The following is an 18,893-nucleotide window of genomic DNA, read 5'->3' as shown; positions in this document are numbered from 1 at the left end:
GGATTACCATGAAATGCTGCCCTGCCACAATGATGGTAAAAACCCCTAAATATCACAGGTTAGACAAGAATTCAAAGGCTTTACTTAAAACATATTTTTATATTTTGACTTGATGAAAAGGGCAGTTCTAAGAGTTTACTGAAATCTGGAAAAAAAAAAAAGATGAGAACACTATCCATTGTTAGCCAACACGACTCAAATGCTACATTAGCATAGCTTAAAAAGGCATGATCACATGATCATTTCATCATTCCTTTACTAAGAAAATCCTATCCAGCATCATTTAACAGTGCAACATCAATACAAATAAACTTAGTGTAATTATTTATGTATCACATGAAGTCTTGTGTAACCCTAGTTTGGGAGATCCCCACCAAGTCCTAAAGAAAGGCACAATGTAACCGGGCCTTCTAAAGAAGTAAAATCAGTAACGATTTAGATACCGCTGGCCTAACAAAAGGCAAGTGTTTCTGTCTTTGCCAACATTTCCATGAAAGAAAGTATCTTCCTGAGGACCCTGGCAGCAGCAGAACAGATCACACAAGGAGAACAGCTCAAGCCTGAAGAGATTTCTCATGTCCTGGAGCAGTGAGAACTGAGATCAAACTCATTTTATCTGCCACGACCTGGATCCTCTGGCCATTTCCCAAGTGAGGATTTTACATTAATGACTATTACAGCTATGCATGAAAACTCAGCGTGAGAAGGGGGAACACCTGAAGCAACAGCACCAGTCTTTTTATGAAACTCTGTATGATTACATCATTAAGCAAATGTCAGAAATTAGTAATTTAAGACACTGTAGAGGAGCATTAACCACTCCATAGAAAATTCTGCTTTTCTAAGGGACACAAAAAATATTCACACATCAAAACCAGGAAAACTACAGCTACAACTACAGGACTCAAAATTATGATTTGCCATGGAGTAATACACCTGCATTGATTTTACAATGCATTCATAACCACAGATCTGAGAGTAAGCTGACTGAATCCTGCAAAGCACATTTGTGATCAAATGGCACAAAAACTAACTGAGGTTGGAAGGCATGAGTGGAAGCCATCAGGACCAAACCCCAGCTAAAGCAGGGCCATCAGGACCACCAGCTGACCAGCACCATGTCCAGACAGCTTCAGGATATCTCCAAGGATGGAGTCTCCCCAGCCTCTCTGTGCAACTATAGTTTTCTCCCACATCTGATATTGCTTCCCAAAACTAATATTTTGATGATCAGTATCTAATTAAAAAGTTAAAATTTGAATGTCTAACTTCTGATAAGCTTGCCATGAGAAATTAGATGGCTACTTGTAGACTTCTGGCTTGGTTTCAAAGATGAGATACAAAGCCCTTAATGATAACTCACACTGTGCATTTGTTCTGTTACCCAGTTATTGTAAAACACTCTAGAAAAGGTTAAAAACATTACTGATACTCCCTTTTAAACCTTATTTTGGCAAACAACTAAAGAACCATGACAGCTTCTTAAGTGTGTCTGATGAAAATAAACAACTTCTCTAAGTAAAGCAAAAAACAGTTTGCCAAGACCAGTGTGTTGGGAGCTTTCAGGAACACTCTAACGCTGCTTCATGTTTTTGACCTTTATCACACATTGGTTGTGGAGTCTCATTCAGTTTGTTGACCACCAGGACACCAAATCCTGTAAAGCTACAATCCAGCCAGACCCCCATCTGCTCTTCTGCCTGAGATTATTAAGTTCTAGGACCTTAGAAACACAGTTGCTGGGGTGTGTTTTGTTGGTTTTTTTGGGTTTTTTTAATTTTTCAAATTGCTGAGCAAGAACCACAAAACAGTAACATATCAATCAAATTCCAAAGTCTACATGTTTAGTGGTAACTAACTGACTTGAAACTATCAAAACAAAACAAAACAAACCCCCAGTCTTTGCAGAGGGGAAACAGTCCAAAAATAATGGCATCTTCTCAAGGGGGCAGAGTGAGATACATTGTAAAAATGCACACCTTTCTCTGAGGATAGCAGGGTAAAAGCAGAACAGAACATAAAGACAGCTGAAAGCTCATTTTTAAACCACTTTTTGGTTATAATAGAATAAAAAGAATCCTATTTTCTCATAATTTTAAGAAATGCTGTAGCAAAACCACAGGCTATTTATCTGGAAAACAACTGCTAAAACCATTGAAAACCATAATTTCTGAGCAGTAAAATGCTAACTACAAACCCCAGCAAAGTACCACTTTATCAAAGTTTAAACAAAGGGAATATAAATAAAAGCTATAAATCTGTGCAGTCTCTAAAATAGTTCACGTTCTCTTCCTCACAGCTCGATTCATTTTATTTTCATAAGTGGACAGAATTGAAAATAAACCTTCTTAAGACATACTATGTCTGCATGTTCCTTCTTAAGCCCCTCCCACCTCTTCTGTGATTCCCAAACCAACTTATCCTAGTTAAGGGCCTCCCATTTTCTTACACAGCCATGCGCCAACAGCTTTGCTACAGATGGCGGATAATTTAGTCACATAAAAAAGTCGAGGCCTGCTCTTCCCCCTCCTTTACAGATAACTCTGGCAGCAGCACAGAGATTTCTTGAGGCCTGGAAGCTATTAAGGCTCATTTCAAGCACCCTTGAATGACCAGAGTTCTTTCTGACCTTCAATCAAGGTGTCTGAGAAACAGATGTTTAGATAGGTCTTCAGTTCTCAGAAACTGACCCTGGAATGAAGCACATGCACAGAGGACAGGACATCACCGCACCGACGTACATGGAAAATCCCCCATCTTGCACCCAGTTTGGGTCTTCAGCTAACAATCATCACGCAAAAATGTCATCTCTCAACCACAGCAACGTTGACTCTCGGTGCTCTCATTCCCCTCAGCGTAAAACCATTAGTAAAAGCAATCTGCCTAATAGCTAACACATATATTCTGCAAAAATTGCAACTTAACAACGAACACTGAGAAAAGCATCAGGTATTTACCCCAAAAAGCTTAGTAAATAACGAGCAGAGGAAATTTAGCAAAATCTGGCAAACCAATAGACCGCTGTTCTATGGAGCCATAGTGATCTCAACATTAAATGCTTTTGTACTTGAGCACATGGACCACAGAACCACAGAATGTTGCACCATTTTTTAAAAAGCAATTAGAGTTGAAAGCTGAATAAAGTTATCTGACATGATCTTCATCATCTACGTGAAAATGAAAAAAAAGTTCTTGACCTTGAAATAACAGTTTTAAAAAAGAGAGGAGAGATTATTATCCAGCCCTTTTTAACAACCATATTAACCATTTTAGCAGGTAGTAACACCATTAATTAAGGTCAAATGTTGCAACACATTGCTCTTAGTACCGAATAGGCAACTAAAATTTATTTGGTACTTCTACAGATATTTCTGTAGATTTTTTCTAGACCTACTGATGTCAAAAAGAGATGGGTATTTCAGTCATTCTCAAGACTTAAATCACCTTTAACCTGTAAAGCATTATGACCAGTTTGGATGTATACTATCCTTTTTTTCTGCTTCTGCTTTACATGTAGAAATTTAGAATTACAGCTTCCAAGAGAAAAAGGTGAAGGTGAGTCAGCCACACTGTCCAGCTCTTTGGAATATACAGCAGAACACTAAATTTGCATGTTGAAGTACACTGTTTAACAGAGACAAGGGTTTTGAGCAGAGTTACAGCACGTTTAAGACATTTCACTGACCTGTTGAACGCACTTGAAGACGGACTGTGATCTCGGTCCCTTTCCCTGTCTCTGGTACGGTCTCGATCTCTGTCTCGATCCCGGTCGCGATCCCGATCTCGGGATCTCTCTCTCTCACGTTCCCTATCCTTCTCTCTTCGTGCATAGTAATCCCACTGTTTGCTGGTGTCCAGAAGACTAGACCACGAGGGTGCAGAACCCGCAGGGTGTGGAAAGGTGACTGAAGAAAGAGATGTAGGTATTAGAAAGAAGAAAAACAAATATCATATGGACACTTATGCATGAAAACACATTTGTCAGTTTCCTCCAATGACATTTTTCAATCTTCCCCTTTCACATAAGAGTTAATTCCAAGAAAACACTGCATTTTTTCCATGATGATTATAAAAGCTTCTGGCACTCATTTACAGACTTCTTATGAGGATGTACAAAACCAGGGTATGTACCCCAAAGACTGTCTATACACTTCCAGAGGAAAAAAAAAATTGCTCAAAGAATCGGATTCTATGTGGCCAAATGGCTTGATTTTGGGGGAACAACAAAACAGAAACAACTGGAAAACAAAACTGCCTTTGAAACTCAGGTGCTCCAAAAATACAGTTCAGAAAAAGAAGGGCACTTCCAACCTTACATTTAAATGCTATTATTTTAATCTCTTGTACTTTAAAATAATTCTATTTAAAATATAATGTTAGCTATGAAGTTCTCATTCACTAATTTATATTCTATACTGTGCTTTGCCATACTTTTCTGATGTAAAAGAAGCTTTAGAAATAAATTCAATCTGGGGAGAAGAAATAACGCTCCCACTTGTAAGATAACTCCCACTTTGTAAGATAACATTTATGAATACTCAGCACAACCACTAATAACACTAAAATGTAACAGTTTAAGAAAATAAAACATAGTCTTAATCTAGAACTGACATGTTAAGATGTTAAGAAGGAAGTCTCAACACTGTCTCACAACCTTTTTTAGATAGCTACCAATGGGGAGAAGGAACGTGCTTCTCCACTGCTTTTTGCCAACTTTGACGTAATACAGAACTACTACTTTTAACGCCCCAATTGTTCTGTCTTGCCCTCCCTCGCCAGAAGTCCCATGAACACATCCTGTAAAGGAAAAACAAGGGCTGAGTATTTAGCTGGAAACAGCACTCTCTAGTGGACTTACAGTACTGAGGACTTCTCCCTTTCTGCTTATCTGCCTTGCTAGCTTTCCTAACTTTCAATAAATCGTTTGTTTTGAGCTCCACTTCATCATCTATAATACGAGAACAATATTTACTTGACTTCATGGTGTCACAAACAGATTAACAGTACAAGTAACATAATTATCCACTGAACAATGTAAAGTGTGTTACTGGTGCTGTATTTAATACTGTTGAGTTATAAAACCAGTGGCTTCTGCTGACAGCTATGTTCAGACTGCCTTGCCTGTAATGTCTGGGGTATGCCTGCCCCAGAAAGCTTTGGCAGAAGCTTAAGAGAGCAGTTTGCCAAGCTTCCAGAGGAAGAATACAAAAGACTTTTAGAGCAGGCAGTGGAGCAGGAAAAAACACTTCATTGTTAAAATACATTTGCAATGAAAAGTATTATAATTCCTTTATTAAGCATTTATAAAAGGTTTTGCCTCAAATGAAATGCTTGACACTGTTTAACTTCAGGTCTACAGGCAAAATGAGGGGTTAACAGAATAAAATGCCCTAATACAATATTATGCTGTTCATTATACTGCCAAGACCTGAAATTCTTCGAAGGAAAACAGCCGGAAATAGCAAAATAACCAGCTGGACTTAAAAGACTGCTAATTTCCTTGACTTGCCACTAGGTCAACAACACACGTATGGTATATGAGACACTGGCTGCCAGCGTATGCTGATCTAAAGTTTAAACTTAAGTTTAACTTTAAATGTATACTACAAATCAATTATTAATGGCATCACAAACTTTTACAATAAATTTTGGATACTCCATCACATCTGGAGTAGTTCTCATCAGACAGTAGTATTTCTACCCCAGTAACATGAGACAAAACAGTAATTTGACACACTGCACATTTTTATATCTAGATTTTCACCAGGAATTACTCACAACACACACGAAGCTTACTGTCTAATATGAATTGGTGTTCTGCTTTTACTACATTGAATGAAGTAATTTGTCACTTCTATTATTTCTACATTGACTATTCCAATAACTTCTACAAGAAAAAAGACACTTCAAAAATTTAACTCTGATTTTATTTTTAAAACAGGAAGGGAGCTTTGAATAATTATTAGTTTTGGAGATGTGAGCCCTGTTTTGGAGATGGTTTAAAAATGTAAAGCTTCATGGAACAAGGCAAACTATTTCATGTTTTTCTTTGTACTTCAAAAAATACTGACTCTCAAACTGTTTCTGTAATGCTAAATGTCTTGCAAGTTTCTAAGATACAAAGAACATTTAGAGCACAGATCAGAGAACTGCTTGAGGAAAAAGCAAACAAGCATTCGATACAAGGCTCTTCAGTGACTGATCAAATGCAGCTCAAGCAAAGCCAAAGATCTGATGGCAAAGGTAGCACTGAATTGTGAAAGGATTTAAGAGCAAACTGACGAAACCACACTGATGTGGTGGAAGAGCACAAAAACAAAACAGATATTGTTGAGCTACGAGTTAAGAATATTATTTTACTGTGTAACCTTCCTAAGGGGCTTGCAGTGGGAAACCTGACTGGCCACAAGGGAAGACACCAAAGCATGAGCTGAGGAATTTGAATAGGCAGAAGAAGGGCTGGAATCTTAATCAAGACTGGTACTTTTTGCTATGTGTTCCATTTGCACATCTTCCCCTGCAATTTTGACAAAGCTAGGAAATGCACAAACTGTCAAAGATGACAGCAGGTTGGAGATTCAGTGCTATCATCCAAAGCAACTATTAAATAAATATACTTAGTGATTGTAAATCACAGTGATCATCTGTACCCTGCTGCACTGTGGAGCTCTCAATGTCCCCAAGTTCTGATTCACAGAGAGCACTACTAAACACTGACCAGCAATCACATTGCACAACGGGGACTGCCAGAATGTGATGCTGACCAGGAAAACATCTTTCACTACAAGATGAGCAATACTGATAAAAGGCCGCTGAGTCTCCACAGATTCAAAAGTCCGTATGATACGGACAGCTAAGAGATAAGACAATTGCTTTGTGCAGCAAATATGGAAGCTTTTGCTGCAACAGAGATACCAGATACACTGGAAGCACACAGGGAAGATAGCAACGGACTGTGCTCCTTGGTCTCCGTAATCGTGTAAAGGCAAACAAATTTTTAATCCTGCTGGAGAAGTTCAAATTCAATGTTGGCATGATCACGGTAACAGTCATCCTTTAAAACTGGTGCTCCAACAACACAAGCGTGCCATCATCTCTAAAGGTCAACATAAAGCTTGGAAATATTCTTATGTCCCTGACAGTACTTGACAGAATAGAAAATTCTAACAAAAGAGACATCAAAGTGAAAAACATTCTACACTGGAGACTATGTAATAGATGCCACATACATACATTAGTATGTGTTAGTAAGACTGCCTTCCTTATGATAATCTGCATGGCTTTAGTTGTATGCCTCAGCTTTTACTTTTTTGCTAAAACTTCAGAATTACTGCTAAAAAAGAAGTCTGTGTAAAGCAGATGTTTATGAATTCTTTTTCAAGAGCTCTTGAAAACATAACAAGCTTCCAATACATGAAAGTAAACGTTTGATAACTGATGAGGATCCTTACAATGTCAACAAAGTACTCCTTGTTACTCCATGAACTGCTACAACTTCAAGAAATTGCAAGCCATTACAAAATGTCATTTTGTATATCCATGCCTAAGACTTCAGAACATTTGCGAAATAGATCTGCAGAATATTTGGTCTGTGCCGAACATCACACCTCCTCAGAAACGGACAAAACTTCCCCTGCAATTTCTCCTCTCACCGTCTAGGGTTCAAAGGAACAAGAAGCATGGCAATAGAATTTAGCTGAAAGAAAAGGCACTAGGAGCTGGATGGCAGATGTACTGAAGGCAGAAGTAGTGACTGGCAACACACAAGGTCTTGCATCTTGGTGGGGGCAGTCCTCAATGTCAGTGCAAACTGGGTGATGAAGTGATTCAAAGCAACCTGCAGAGAATGGTTTGGAGATAGTGGTGGGCAAAAATTAAATACAAGCCAGCAATGTGAGTTTGCAGCCCAGGAAGCCACTTGTATCCTGGCTACATCAAAAGGAAGGGTGGCCAGCAGGTTGAGGGAGGTGATTCTTTGTGTGTCCTCGTGAGACTCCAACTGGAGTATTCAGGTATATGGAGCATGCAGCTCTTGGGACCCCAGTACAACAAAGATATGTTAGAGCCGGTCCAGAGGAGGGCCATGAAAAATTATCAGAGAGCTGGAACATTTCTCCTATGCTGTTTAGGTTGTTCAGCACGGAGAGGAGAAGGCTCCAGGCACATCTTATTGTGGCCTTTCAATACTGCAAGGGGGCTTACAAGACTGAAAGATGGAGAGAGACACTTTGTCAGGGCCTGTAGTGACAGGACGCGGGGCCATGGTTTTGCTCTGAGAAATGGTAGGCTTAGATTGGACGTAAGGGAGAAGTTCTTTATGATGATGGTGGTGGGGCACAGATTGCCCAGAGAAGTTGTGGATGCCCCACATTGGAAGTGTTCAAGGCCAGGTTGGACAGGACTTTGATCAAACTTGTCTAGTGAAAGGTGTTCTTGCCCATGGCAGGGAATTTGGAAATAGATAATCTTTGATGATTCCTTCCAACCCATATCATTCTATAATTCCATCTACTTTATCTTTCTATTTTCTCCTTCGGATCAAGAAGCAGAGCTGTGCTAGGTAACAGTTCTAAACTCCACATACGTTCTGTGGATGCCCATTTGGTGGCACATGATGAAGCTTTTATTTTAGTTCACTCTTATTTCACTTTTACTGAAAAAACCACAAAGTCAAGTTTTCCAGCTTCAGACTTTTTTCCCATAACAGTAACTAAAAAAAAAAAAAAAAAAAAAAAAAAAAAAGTGACTGACTTTGCAATAGGATAGCTGAAAGTTATAGTGTCTTAGACAAACAGTTTTTGAAAGGAGAGGTACATCACCCAGGATTTCTGAATGACTGCTCTTACTGGTTAAAATTCTGATGATATCTCAACAGTACTTGTTCTCCTGCTTTTAAATCCTTTCTAACTTGCAGAAAAAATTCTCCCTGACTTGCAGTCCATATTATGGTATATAATATTTCAAAACCACAGTTCTGCAAAAGCAGCAGGAAAACATATCCAGTATATAAATTAATAAGCAAAACAACAGTATTTACCAATAATGGTTAAATCTGCAACAGCATGTATCTATTTACAATGGTCAGCAATGAGCTTTCATAATGAAATACTGACAAGACCTTTTTAGTCTTCTAGCTAAAACCCTCATAAGCATATCAAACAATTTGATATCACACTGGTCAAAATTTCCAAAGCCAGCAAGCTTGCTTACTTACCACTGCCATATGAAAATGCACGAACAGGACGACCATCATAGCCAGAAGAATGTCCACTGTGGAAAATACATGCAAAACCATGTTAAAGATACATGTAAAAACTCAGCCTTAGCAACAAAGCTACCTCCTTCAGTAAATATGTACTCATATATAATATATACGTTATATACAATATATACAATCAGAAGCAGCACTCATTCACAACAACGGTCAATACACAGTAATAAATTTACTTTCATGCACATATGATGCATTAAGTTAGGATTTTTTCTCAATTAAATCATGAAGATTTTCTTGGAGATTTACCATCATCCTCCTGTAGGATAAATTTTAACAGAATTTTCAATTTCAAAGGAACAGATGTGTGCATCTTCCTTCACTGAGGTCCAGAGGACTGACAAGTGGCTTGTACCATCTTAAACGTGTTTTGTATACGACCTGGTTTTGGCCTCCAGCAAATATTTCTCAAGGACTGTGCCAGCCAACCTTTTACCTTCTCTTATATATTTATATCTATATATACAAATATATGTATGCATATACATATAAATGCATATAAAAATGGTTTGAAAAAGTACTGTTAGGTCTGTTACAGCTGAACACTTAGAACAGAATAGAAATACAAATTTGGATTCTGTGGAACTCTGGCACTTCCTATAGTTCATGAGGGCTTGAATTTGTGCTCAAATTTTTGTGGACATCTATAAAAAAAGGATATAACAGCTGAAAAGTATACAGTTCATATAAATAAGCCTTCAGAGTACTGAAGAATACTTTAACAATCATTGCCTTAGGTCTTGGCATTGATATACCATCAAAATCAACAAATTTGTCATTCTGATACTATGTCATAACTAAAGTAGTAAGTGGCCAAGTAACCTACTCAAAGAATATGTTGAGGTGAGATCAGTAATATTTCTGTAAAATTACTGCAAAAATATGAAGCTGTCTCCCCTCTCCCAGATGCAAATCCATAAAACACTGGGAAATGCAAGAGCACTTATTCATTTATTTCAGTTACAGAATACTGATAGATTGCTTAGTAAGATTTCAAACAGATAATCACCTGTCTATTGTGGGTATGAGGGAAGGTGGAGGACCGCCAGGTGGTGGTGGAAAACCTGTAACAATAAATTAGGTAAGGAGGAGAGAAAGAAAAAAACTAACACCCATAAACACATAAAAGAACTAGGCTAAGCATACAATGGCAAACAAATCCCAGAGAGAACAAGACAAAAATTGTTTCCGTGCAAATGGATTTTATTTTGTAAGACTAAGAACTACTTTTCAGCTTGACAAAGGCAAAACATTAAACATGTATTATCAGTGCTTCAAATTAAAAACTTTATCACTCTTAAAAATATGTTAATTTAGAAGCATGGGCAAATTCCTAAGTATCTAACTATACTTAATAAACAACCATCAAAACTATTTACTGCATAGCTGAGAAAAAAAAGATTTTAAAGAAAATAAGGAAATATATATCTAGAAAACTGGCTGATTAGGTCCACTAGTCAACTGCATTTTCATACAATTTCTCTTCTGCCTGGCATCAAAATAACTGAGCCTACATATATACACATGTATTTTAGTATATGTCACCTTTTATCTATATAATTGAAAGGAAGTTGATAAGCTGCACATCAGCTAAGTTTTCATCTCTTAACCAAATGTGGAAAAAAAATCTAAGCAAATTTACCTGGTGGTGGCACTGTTATTGGTATACCTAAAAAGACAACAAATATCAGATATAGTAATAGTTTATTATCTGTAGATCTAAAACCAGATTGAGCTTTCACTACATACATGATCAAGAAGAATAACATATTTTCTGTGTCCTCAGATCAAGATCTCACATTAATACAAATTGTTAAAATTTTAAACAAGCCTTGTGAAATCTAGCTTTTAATTTAAATTCCTATTCTTTAAGATCTTATTTATTTAGAGGCAAGAATAGTGAAAAATAGACTCTGGGTCTCAAGGTTAGATTTAAATTCATAATCCTAAAATGTTTAGTATACAGAAGGAAAGTAACATCCCATAGACTACATTTGCTTTATTTTATATTCTATGGTTGGATGGAAGGAAATGCAATTGGCCTCTGACCTTCAATAGCTTGGCATAGGAAATAGTAGGTCCACATGAACAAAGTATTCAGGCAGCACTAAGCAATACAGATGTCTGACTCAATACTATGACACTGTAGTTCATCATTCAGCTGCTACGTGGAGGGAAAAAGATTGTTTTGCTCTCTATTTTCTTGTAAATATCTGAGAAAGGAGCATCCTTTAACAGAAGCATGTGCGAGAATTACTCTAACCTGATCTTCAGATCTAGCTTAGCTGTTAAAAGCTGAGAAAATTATTCCCAACTAAATTAGCTGACCTAGCAAAATATACTGCCTCAACATATAAACCTATCTTACTGATTATAAAAGGAATGGTCACAAGGTAAAAATTTTTTCACTTTAAAGGATGTTATCTTCTCATGCTTTGCAAAGAACTAGCTTTACCTGAACTGAACACCTAACCCTGGTACGTAATAAACTGGGCTAAAGCAATACTGACAGAAAATGTGACTACTTCACTAGGCATAAAGCACTTTCAGTTATCAACAACTCTGCTTCCATTAAAAAATAAGTATGTTCAATGTGACAACTCATGGCAAAACTTTGGGGAGTGAGAGAACAGAAAACTCTGGCAAATGCTTTCATCAGTTTTGACATAACTGCATAAACGTTCACATGGAACAGTACTGACCACTGCGTGATGAAATTTACATGTATCTCATTAGTTCAACATTAAAACTAAAAGACTATTGTATGGCAGCAACATTTTATTAAATCTATGCACTTATAATGTCTAGAAATGCCAACTGCTCCCAGACTGCCTTGATAGAAAGACAGAATGAAGGAATATGCAAGCAGAGGAGGAGTGAACAATATAAAAGTTCACTAATTGTTGGGAATTTCACTGACATAAATTCCTACCAGCATTAATCCTATAGGATTAAACAAATGGTGAAATATAAGTGAGGTTTCTGTCCAATCCTGAAGATTTAAAATCTGATCTCTTAGCCAAAGTGTAAATCAGGAGACAGTGAACTCCAACAGCCAAATTTCTAAATTGCATGAGTCATTTTCTCTTCACCAGCATATGAGCTTTCCAATGTGCACTACAGTTGTTAAGAACACTGGGTATCACACCATAAAATGTTTGACAGTGTAACATTTGAAAGACCAAACACTCCTGATGAAAATTCCTGAAAGAAAATTAAGAACTCAAACTGTTGCACAGCCAAAGTGTTTACCATTAATCTTTTTTGGTTAATTGTTCTAATTAACAGATCCTTCATGAGCCTAAAACATATCAAAAATATATATAATATATAAATGTTAAGCATGTATATATTATGTAATACATCACTGTTAAGAACATAAGCTAGAAAAATACCAGAAGTTCTCTCAAAGTGATTTATTAGCTCCACCTTAGAAAGATTTCAATTGCTGCACTAAAACCTGTACATTGTTAGCACTGCACATGACACTCAGCACTATCCAGAGAACTGCCTGGAAACCCATCAGCTAACTCCTCTTTACAAAAAGGAAATATTTTGTATTAAACTATTAATATATTCCTCATTCACAAGAATGTTATCTTGTGAAGAATTAAAAGTAAAAATACCACCACAAGACTAAAAGCCAAATGAAAATTTTCACTTGAGTGCCACTCAAACAAAATTAAGACAGACTGAATACAACTAATATCCAGAGACCAAATGTCCTAATAATTCTAATGAATTGGTTAATGTAGGGTATTACACTAAAAAAACCCACATAAGCATTTTTTTCCACAAAAACCTTTAAGAACTTTTAAAGAGTCACGATTAATGCTTATATAGTTTTAAAACAGAAGCTAATTTACTTGATGGTATCAGAAAGGAAGAAAGATTCTACATGCCAAGTTGACAAAAACATCTAAAAGATCTAGTAAGTTCTCAACAAATGTTTTTCCTTACCTTCCTCACTAATACAGAAATATGACACAAAACAAGAAAAAAAATCATAAGCTTCAGTTACTGGAAAATAAATAATTTCTTAACTCTTCACTCCTTAGCCTTCTAAGTGTATGAAAATATACTTGTAGTGTCACCAGCCAATTAGTACTTCTGAGAAAAAGCACAGAAATATTTTGTCATTTCTTGCAATGAAGAGACTACACTGTACCAGTGCAATGACTTAGTATAGACCTCGTCATGTCCCTACAACATTTTTGTGCTGCCACAAAGATATATCCAGCCTAAACCTAAGTACTCAGACTTGTGTGTCAAAAGCAACTCAAATGTCATTAGTGCACCATTTTACCTAAGGCGCTCAAAATTGCCTTCAGGACATTGTATACCATCCTACTAACTCAAGGCTGGTAAATATTTACAGAAAATCAAGTATGTTTTACTAAAGGAAAGCAATGACACAGGCACTCTGCTTGTGCAGTAAGGAATCAAACATGAACAACACTGCCATAGCTTAATAACATACTGCAAATTAGCTGAACTCTGTAACATCCCTCAGAAATGTAATATAATTCAACTTGGTTCTCTTGCCACAGGGTAAATTAGGTCAAATTCTCTGTATCACAAGATAAAAAATACACACTTAGGATGCTGAGGCTGAGCAGTCACTTACCAAACCCTAGTATATAGTGCAAATTTATGCAACAGAAGTTCAATATTTCAGAGAAATTTTTTTCTTAAATCACAATTACATGTCACATTTTTAACTACACACTTAAACCAAAGCACATAAACCAACTTTTAAAGCCTGGTTAACAAGCATCCACATTTTGCTTTAGAGGAAAATTACTCCAACATAGCAGTAAACCTAGCAAACAGAAACTAGCACATTTTTTGCCACAGCCAGTCATCTCCTAGGACTATTTGAGAATTTTCTACATTTGGTGGTTTGAATTGTTCCAGGACTTGTTCCTCAGAAAATATTTGAATCACAAGAGTGAATGAATACAGAACAAGAAACCTAACTTCAAAGCAAGATTCTTTTTCAAAGGCGCTTTTGGAAGACGTTTTTTATTTGGAATACTTAAATTTTCTGGCAAGTAGTCCCAGTTTAATATTGAGTAAGTGTAGTTTTTTTACTCCTCCTCCAGTGAACCTAGAAGGGATGGCAGAATCTATTTTAGGAACAGCTTTGATGATAAAGAGCTGGCAACAGCACAATTAAAACACAGGCCTGAGGAAACCAAATCCACAGCTCTTAATCGTTATTTTCGAATCTACTTGAAGCAAGGAAGGATGTTCCAGAAGACCTTTTGAACAAGCCTGTGTCATAAACCTGCCCGTAAACCATGAGACTAAAACCTGCTGGCTTGATCTGCAACACATGTGGTTTTCCTTCATTTTTAAAAATTCAACAGGTGAAGGGTTTCATAAGACAAGTCCAGTACCTTTATGTGACATCCCTGCACCAAGTGCGTCTGGGGTGTCGGTAGGGGTGGTTCTCATGTTTTTAATAATATACAACTTAGAACGCCTTTTCTGAACCCAATTACAATTAAAACCATTACTTTCTAAAAACCTGCAATGCACTACAGATATTGTTTTATCAGAAAGGTTTAAATGAAGCTTAAAACTGCAGCAAGTATTATTGTCACATTCCTTCCCTTTCTGTCCCCTCCTCCAGTAAGGAAACACCACAAAATCACTCAAGCACTATCATAGTCTCACTTCAGAGACTCTATTTTTTATATTTATTAAAAAAAAAAAAATTGGAAGAGGGCAGAGAATTATTTCATCTTTAAATCTCTTCTCCTGAGTTTTCCAGGTGTTATAATTTTTGTGTATGACCATCACTGAGGAAAGCCAGGGCTTGCCAGGCAGAATGAGTTAAGTTTTAAAATTAGGAGGGGCAATTGAAGAAGCAACTTCTTCTATGAGGATTTAAACCCTATAAAGGCTCACACTAGTTGCACTCAAATAATGTTACCTCTTTGCTTATACGTAAGAATATTAACAGAGAAACTTTGAAAGATTCCCTCTGAAAGCAGAATAACTAAGAAACTGCTCAGCGTGATTTTCAGAACAAATCAAGCAAAAGAATCCAAGGAACAGAAGAAAATAAGGAAAGAGGCTCCACCTTAAATCAGTCTCTTCTGTAGAAAAATGCTTCACTTTCCTACTCAAATACACCACAAAGTTTCTCCATCTATTTTAATTTCTCACTGACCATTCTTCTCAGTTTCCTGCCAAATCTTTTTGAACTTAATGCCTTAAAATGACAAATGCAGGTAACTGTACTACTTGTGCAAATGCCCATGACACTTCTCCCAGTAAATTTCCATATATATCAAAATTCAATAAATGTTCAGTAAATAGCAGTAAATTTCAAAACAGATTAATAATGGGAAGAGTTCTCAAAGAGCTTTGATTCCTCTAAGATTCACAGACACAGGACACTGGGAAAAAACATCAGGGACTAATAAGACTTCTGACTGAAAGAAAGGGTACAGAGCAAATGCAATACTTATCAAAACTGGGAATTCATACATGCTGTGAGAGAAAAGGGGAATTAGAACTTCTCTTGCTGCTTTGACCTTAGACATCAGAGAATCCAACTTGTGACACAAATTCACAGTATGCCATACTTCTAGTTCAAAAGTTTGTAGAATGATGTGTTAACACGTACCTCTCAATTGCATTAACAGTTATTGAAGTACAGAGAACAGCTTCTCACTTCAAATATTTTCAAGAACACAAGAACCAGCAGTTAGTCTTTAGGTAATTATTTACTACTTGGGATTATGCTTACTGAGAAAGTAAAAATAAAAGTTTCTGGTTTTGTCTTACAGATACATTTAAGAAAAGAGCAAAACACGAAATTCTGAAATTCTGCACAATGCACCTGAAGCATTTGATGTTAATGAATCTCTTATTATTCACACCCTATGTAAGGCAGGATACTTACCTGGTGGGGGAATCAGAGGTGGAGCAGTACTGACAGTTGGAGGGGGTGGGAGGAAAGGAGGTGGTGGAAGGTGAGTAGGTGGAGCTCCTGGAGGGAAAAATGGAGGTGGCTTGGTAAAACTGTCTACTTCAGGATTAGAGCGTTCTGAAAGAACCTGCAAAATATCAAACTCTAGTTACAATTGCTATCTGAAAAGGGCAGAAGATAGGTTTCCTCTCTTTCTAGTTACTAAAATAGGAAAGTATCACTTCACACCTAAAGACCCATATTCAGATGGTGTAAGTTCTACCTGCATACCTAGCTCAGTGTATTTGCCAAGTACCTTTACAGGTCTAAGAGCACCTTAAATTTATATAATGGAAAATATTTAAAAATCAATATGAAAAGCATAAAAATGACCCAAGACTATAAATTACTTAAACACTCTTAGATCAGATGGAAAACACATGGCATTGTTTTCAGTATCCACACTACAATCCATTACTATTTTCACTGTTTAACCTTAACCTAAGCTGGCATGAAAATGCAGCTAGGGCACCAAGCAACCCTGATGCTTCTCCCTGATTCTTCAGGAGAGAAGTGTATTCCGTCTTAATAGATTTAGTTGCTTTCTTAGGATAGTAAAAGTCTGAAAACTAAAACCATGAAGACTAATCTTGCAATTTATGGTAAAATACTACAATATAATTAAAAACAAGCTACTATCAACTATTTATTCATTCACACCTTATTTTTAAAAGACTACATCTCTTGAACTGCATACAAGGGGGCTTTCACTGTCAGCATTAGTGTCTGGCAGGAACAGGGCACAAATGGGCAATCTAAATATTTATCTTTGTCACTCCATAAACAAAACACAATCCCACGCAGTTCTAGCAGAGCCAATGCTGTCTCCTGGACTGTAAGTCTGCAACATTGCTCATTTCTCTGCAGTAAGAGGTATACCAAAACATTTCTCTTTCGAAATCTATCAAATATTTCATCTTAATATATTTCGATAACTGCCAAAACTTTATTCCTGAACTCAAAGCTACTTATGTATTACTCATTCATATACACTGATGCTTTAGTCAGAAGCTATGGGGAAAGCAAAAATGTCTTTTAGTCAAAAATAGAATGTTAAACTGCAGTGTAAAACCTGTATGTTGCTGTTTTCATTAGCACGCCGTCGTCCTTCCACCCTGCTGATAGTGATGGTCTGTCCAATCACATCTATTGTGCCAGATATCCGCCTGCAACACAGGACAAACCAGAATCAACAAGCAGAATCAGAAAAGGGGAAAAAAAAAGAGAAAAAGAGAGAGACAAAAGCCTTATGGACTTCTCTCATTCTGAATGGCAAAAGCTCTTTCTTCTGTAGAAAACATGAAAGACTCTTCCTGAAGAACACTAAAGGGGATCCATTTGCTGAACTATATAGAACAAGCATGTAGAACTAAACAATATAGCAATAAAGACTCCTTTAATAAACAAAGGCATACTCTACAGCAGTCTCCTTCCACCCCATAAAAATACTACTACTGCTCTTCTGTTACAGAAAAAAACCAACCAAACAAAAAGATCACAAAACTTCAGTAAGAAAATAATATATTACACAGAACTTTCACAAAAATCTAATGTGAAATAGCTATAAACTATTAATTAGAAGTAATTTCTAAATTGCATGAAACTATAATGAAGGATTCCAGGGAAGATCAAACAAAGGTAAGATAGAAGAAAAAACATAAGCATAAAACCTAAACACTAAAATTCAAAGTATAATTAACCACAGGGGAATACACGGACACAAAAGAAGTACTCCGGGCACCAGACCAGAAAATATGACAAATATCTGAATGTCACCTAGTAAAACTAAAACCTGGTATTTGTGACAATGGGAATCACTATTTTGAAGAGAAGAATAATCCAAAGTACAGTGACCTTTCCTGTTATCAGCCCTAAAACACCAGAAACCAAGGTTTAAAGAAAATGTATAACCCTTATGCAGATATAACAAAACCTATCTGCATAAGAGTTATAAAAACTAGGTTGGACTAAGGCCTTGAGCAACCTGGTCTAGGGGAGATGTCCCTGCACTTGGCAGGAGAGGTTGGGGAGATGATCTTTAAGGTCCATTCCAACCCCTTAACATTCTATGATTCTGTGATTCTACCTGCTCTGCAGGCCATTATTGATTTCTAAAAGATGTTAAAAAGTAGGATTCACCTAAGTCAACTTTGTTAGAAAATTACATACAAAACTACAGTGCTAATGGTTAAGAGAAACAAAGGTTCATCTGTGTCTTACCTATAGGGAAAACCACAGCAGATTAAACTGATAATATTTACCAAGAGCATGATACATAACAGTAAAAGATTGGAAAAAAACCTTCCTGAAATGTCCATAGAAACAAATCAATAGAAAGAAAAACTACTTCTAGTTTCAGAACACAAGTTCTTGTCTTTTTTGCATCTAGTGTACTACTAACCACATGAGCATAAATATTAGGGAGAACAACTGTAAATTGGAATTACAGGCTCAGAGTTCTGCCAGACTGATAGCTTGGACTCCAACCGCTCAGATACCTAGATTCCAAGGCAACTGAAAAAGACACAGCAGACAGTAGAGCATGAAGGAACAGTTAGATCTCCCAGAGATAATCTGAAGCTCCTTAGCAGACTGCATACTTAGGATGATCCAAATGCCTGTCCTCTGAGCTTTTCA

The 18,893-nt window shown here is 36.8% G+C and overlaps 1 protein-coding gene across 1 annotated transcript in view; it reads right to left on the bottom strand.

Moving 5' to 3' along the window:
* The window catches only part of FIP1L1 (factor interacting with PAPOLA and CPSF1), a 40,494-nt gene that overhangs the window by 1,713 nt on the left and 19,888 nt on the right, over positions 1-18,893 (bottom strand). Inside the window, exons 11-16 of the mRNA XM_017744297.1 lie at positions 17,329-17,422; positions 16,191-16,344; positions 10,914-10,940; positions 10,281-10,335; positions 9,215-9,270; positions 3,686-3,905 (exon numbers count right to left, since the gene is read on the bottom strand). Of these exons, the coding sequence (XP_017599786.1) occupies positions 3,686-3,905; positions 9,215-9,270; positions 10,281-10,335; positions 10,914-10,940; positions 16,191-16,344; positions 17,329-17,422 (606 nt within the window). The remainder of the gene's footprint in view (positions 1-3,685; positions 3,906-9,214; positions 9,271-10,280; positions 10,336-10,913; positions 10,941-16,190; positions 16,345-17,328; positions 17,423-18,893) is intronic.

This window comes from Corvus brachyrhynchos, unplaced genomic scaffold (assembly GCF_000691975.1).
Source record: "Corvus brachyrhynchos isolate BGI_N302 unplaced genomic scaffold, ASM69197v1 scaffold17, whole genome shotgun sequence".
Taxonomy (NCBI): domain Eukaryota; kingdom Metazoa; phylum Chordata; class Aves; order Passeriformes; family Corvidae; genus Corvus; species Corvus brachyrhynchos.
This window is presented reverse-complemented; position numbering and strand designations above follow the sequence as displayed.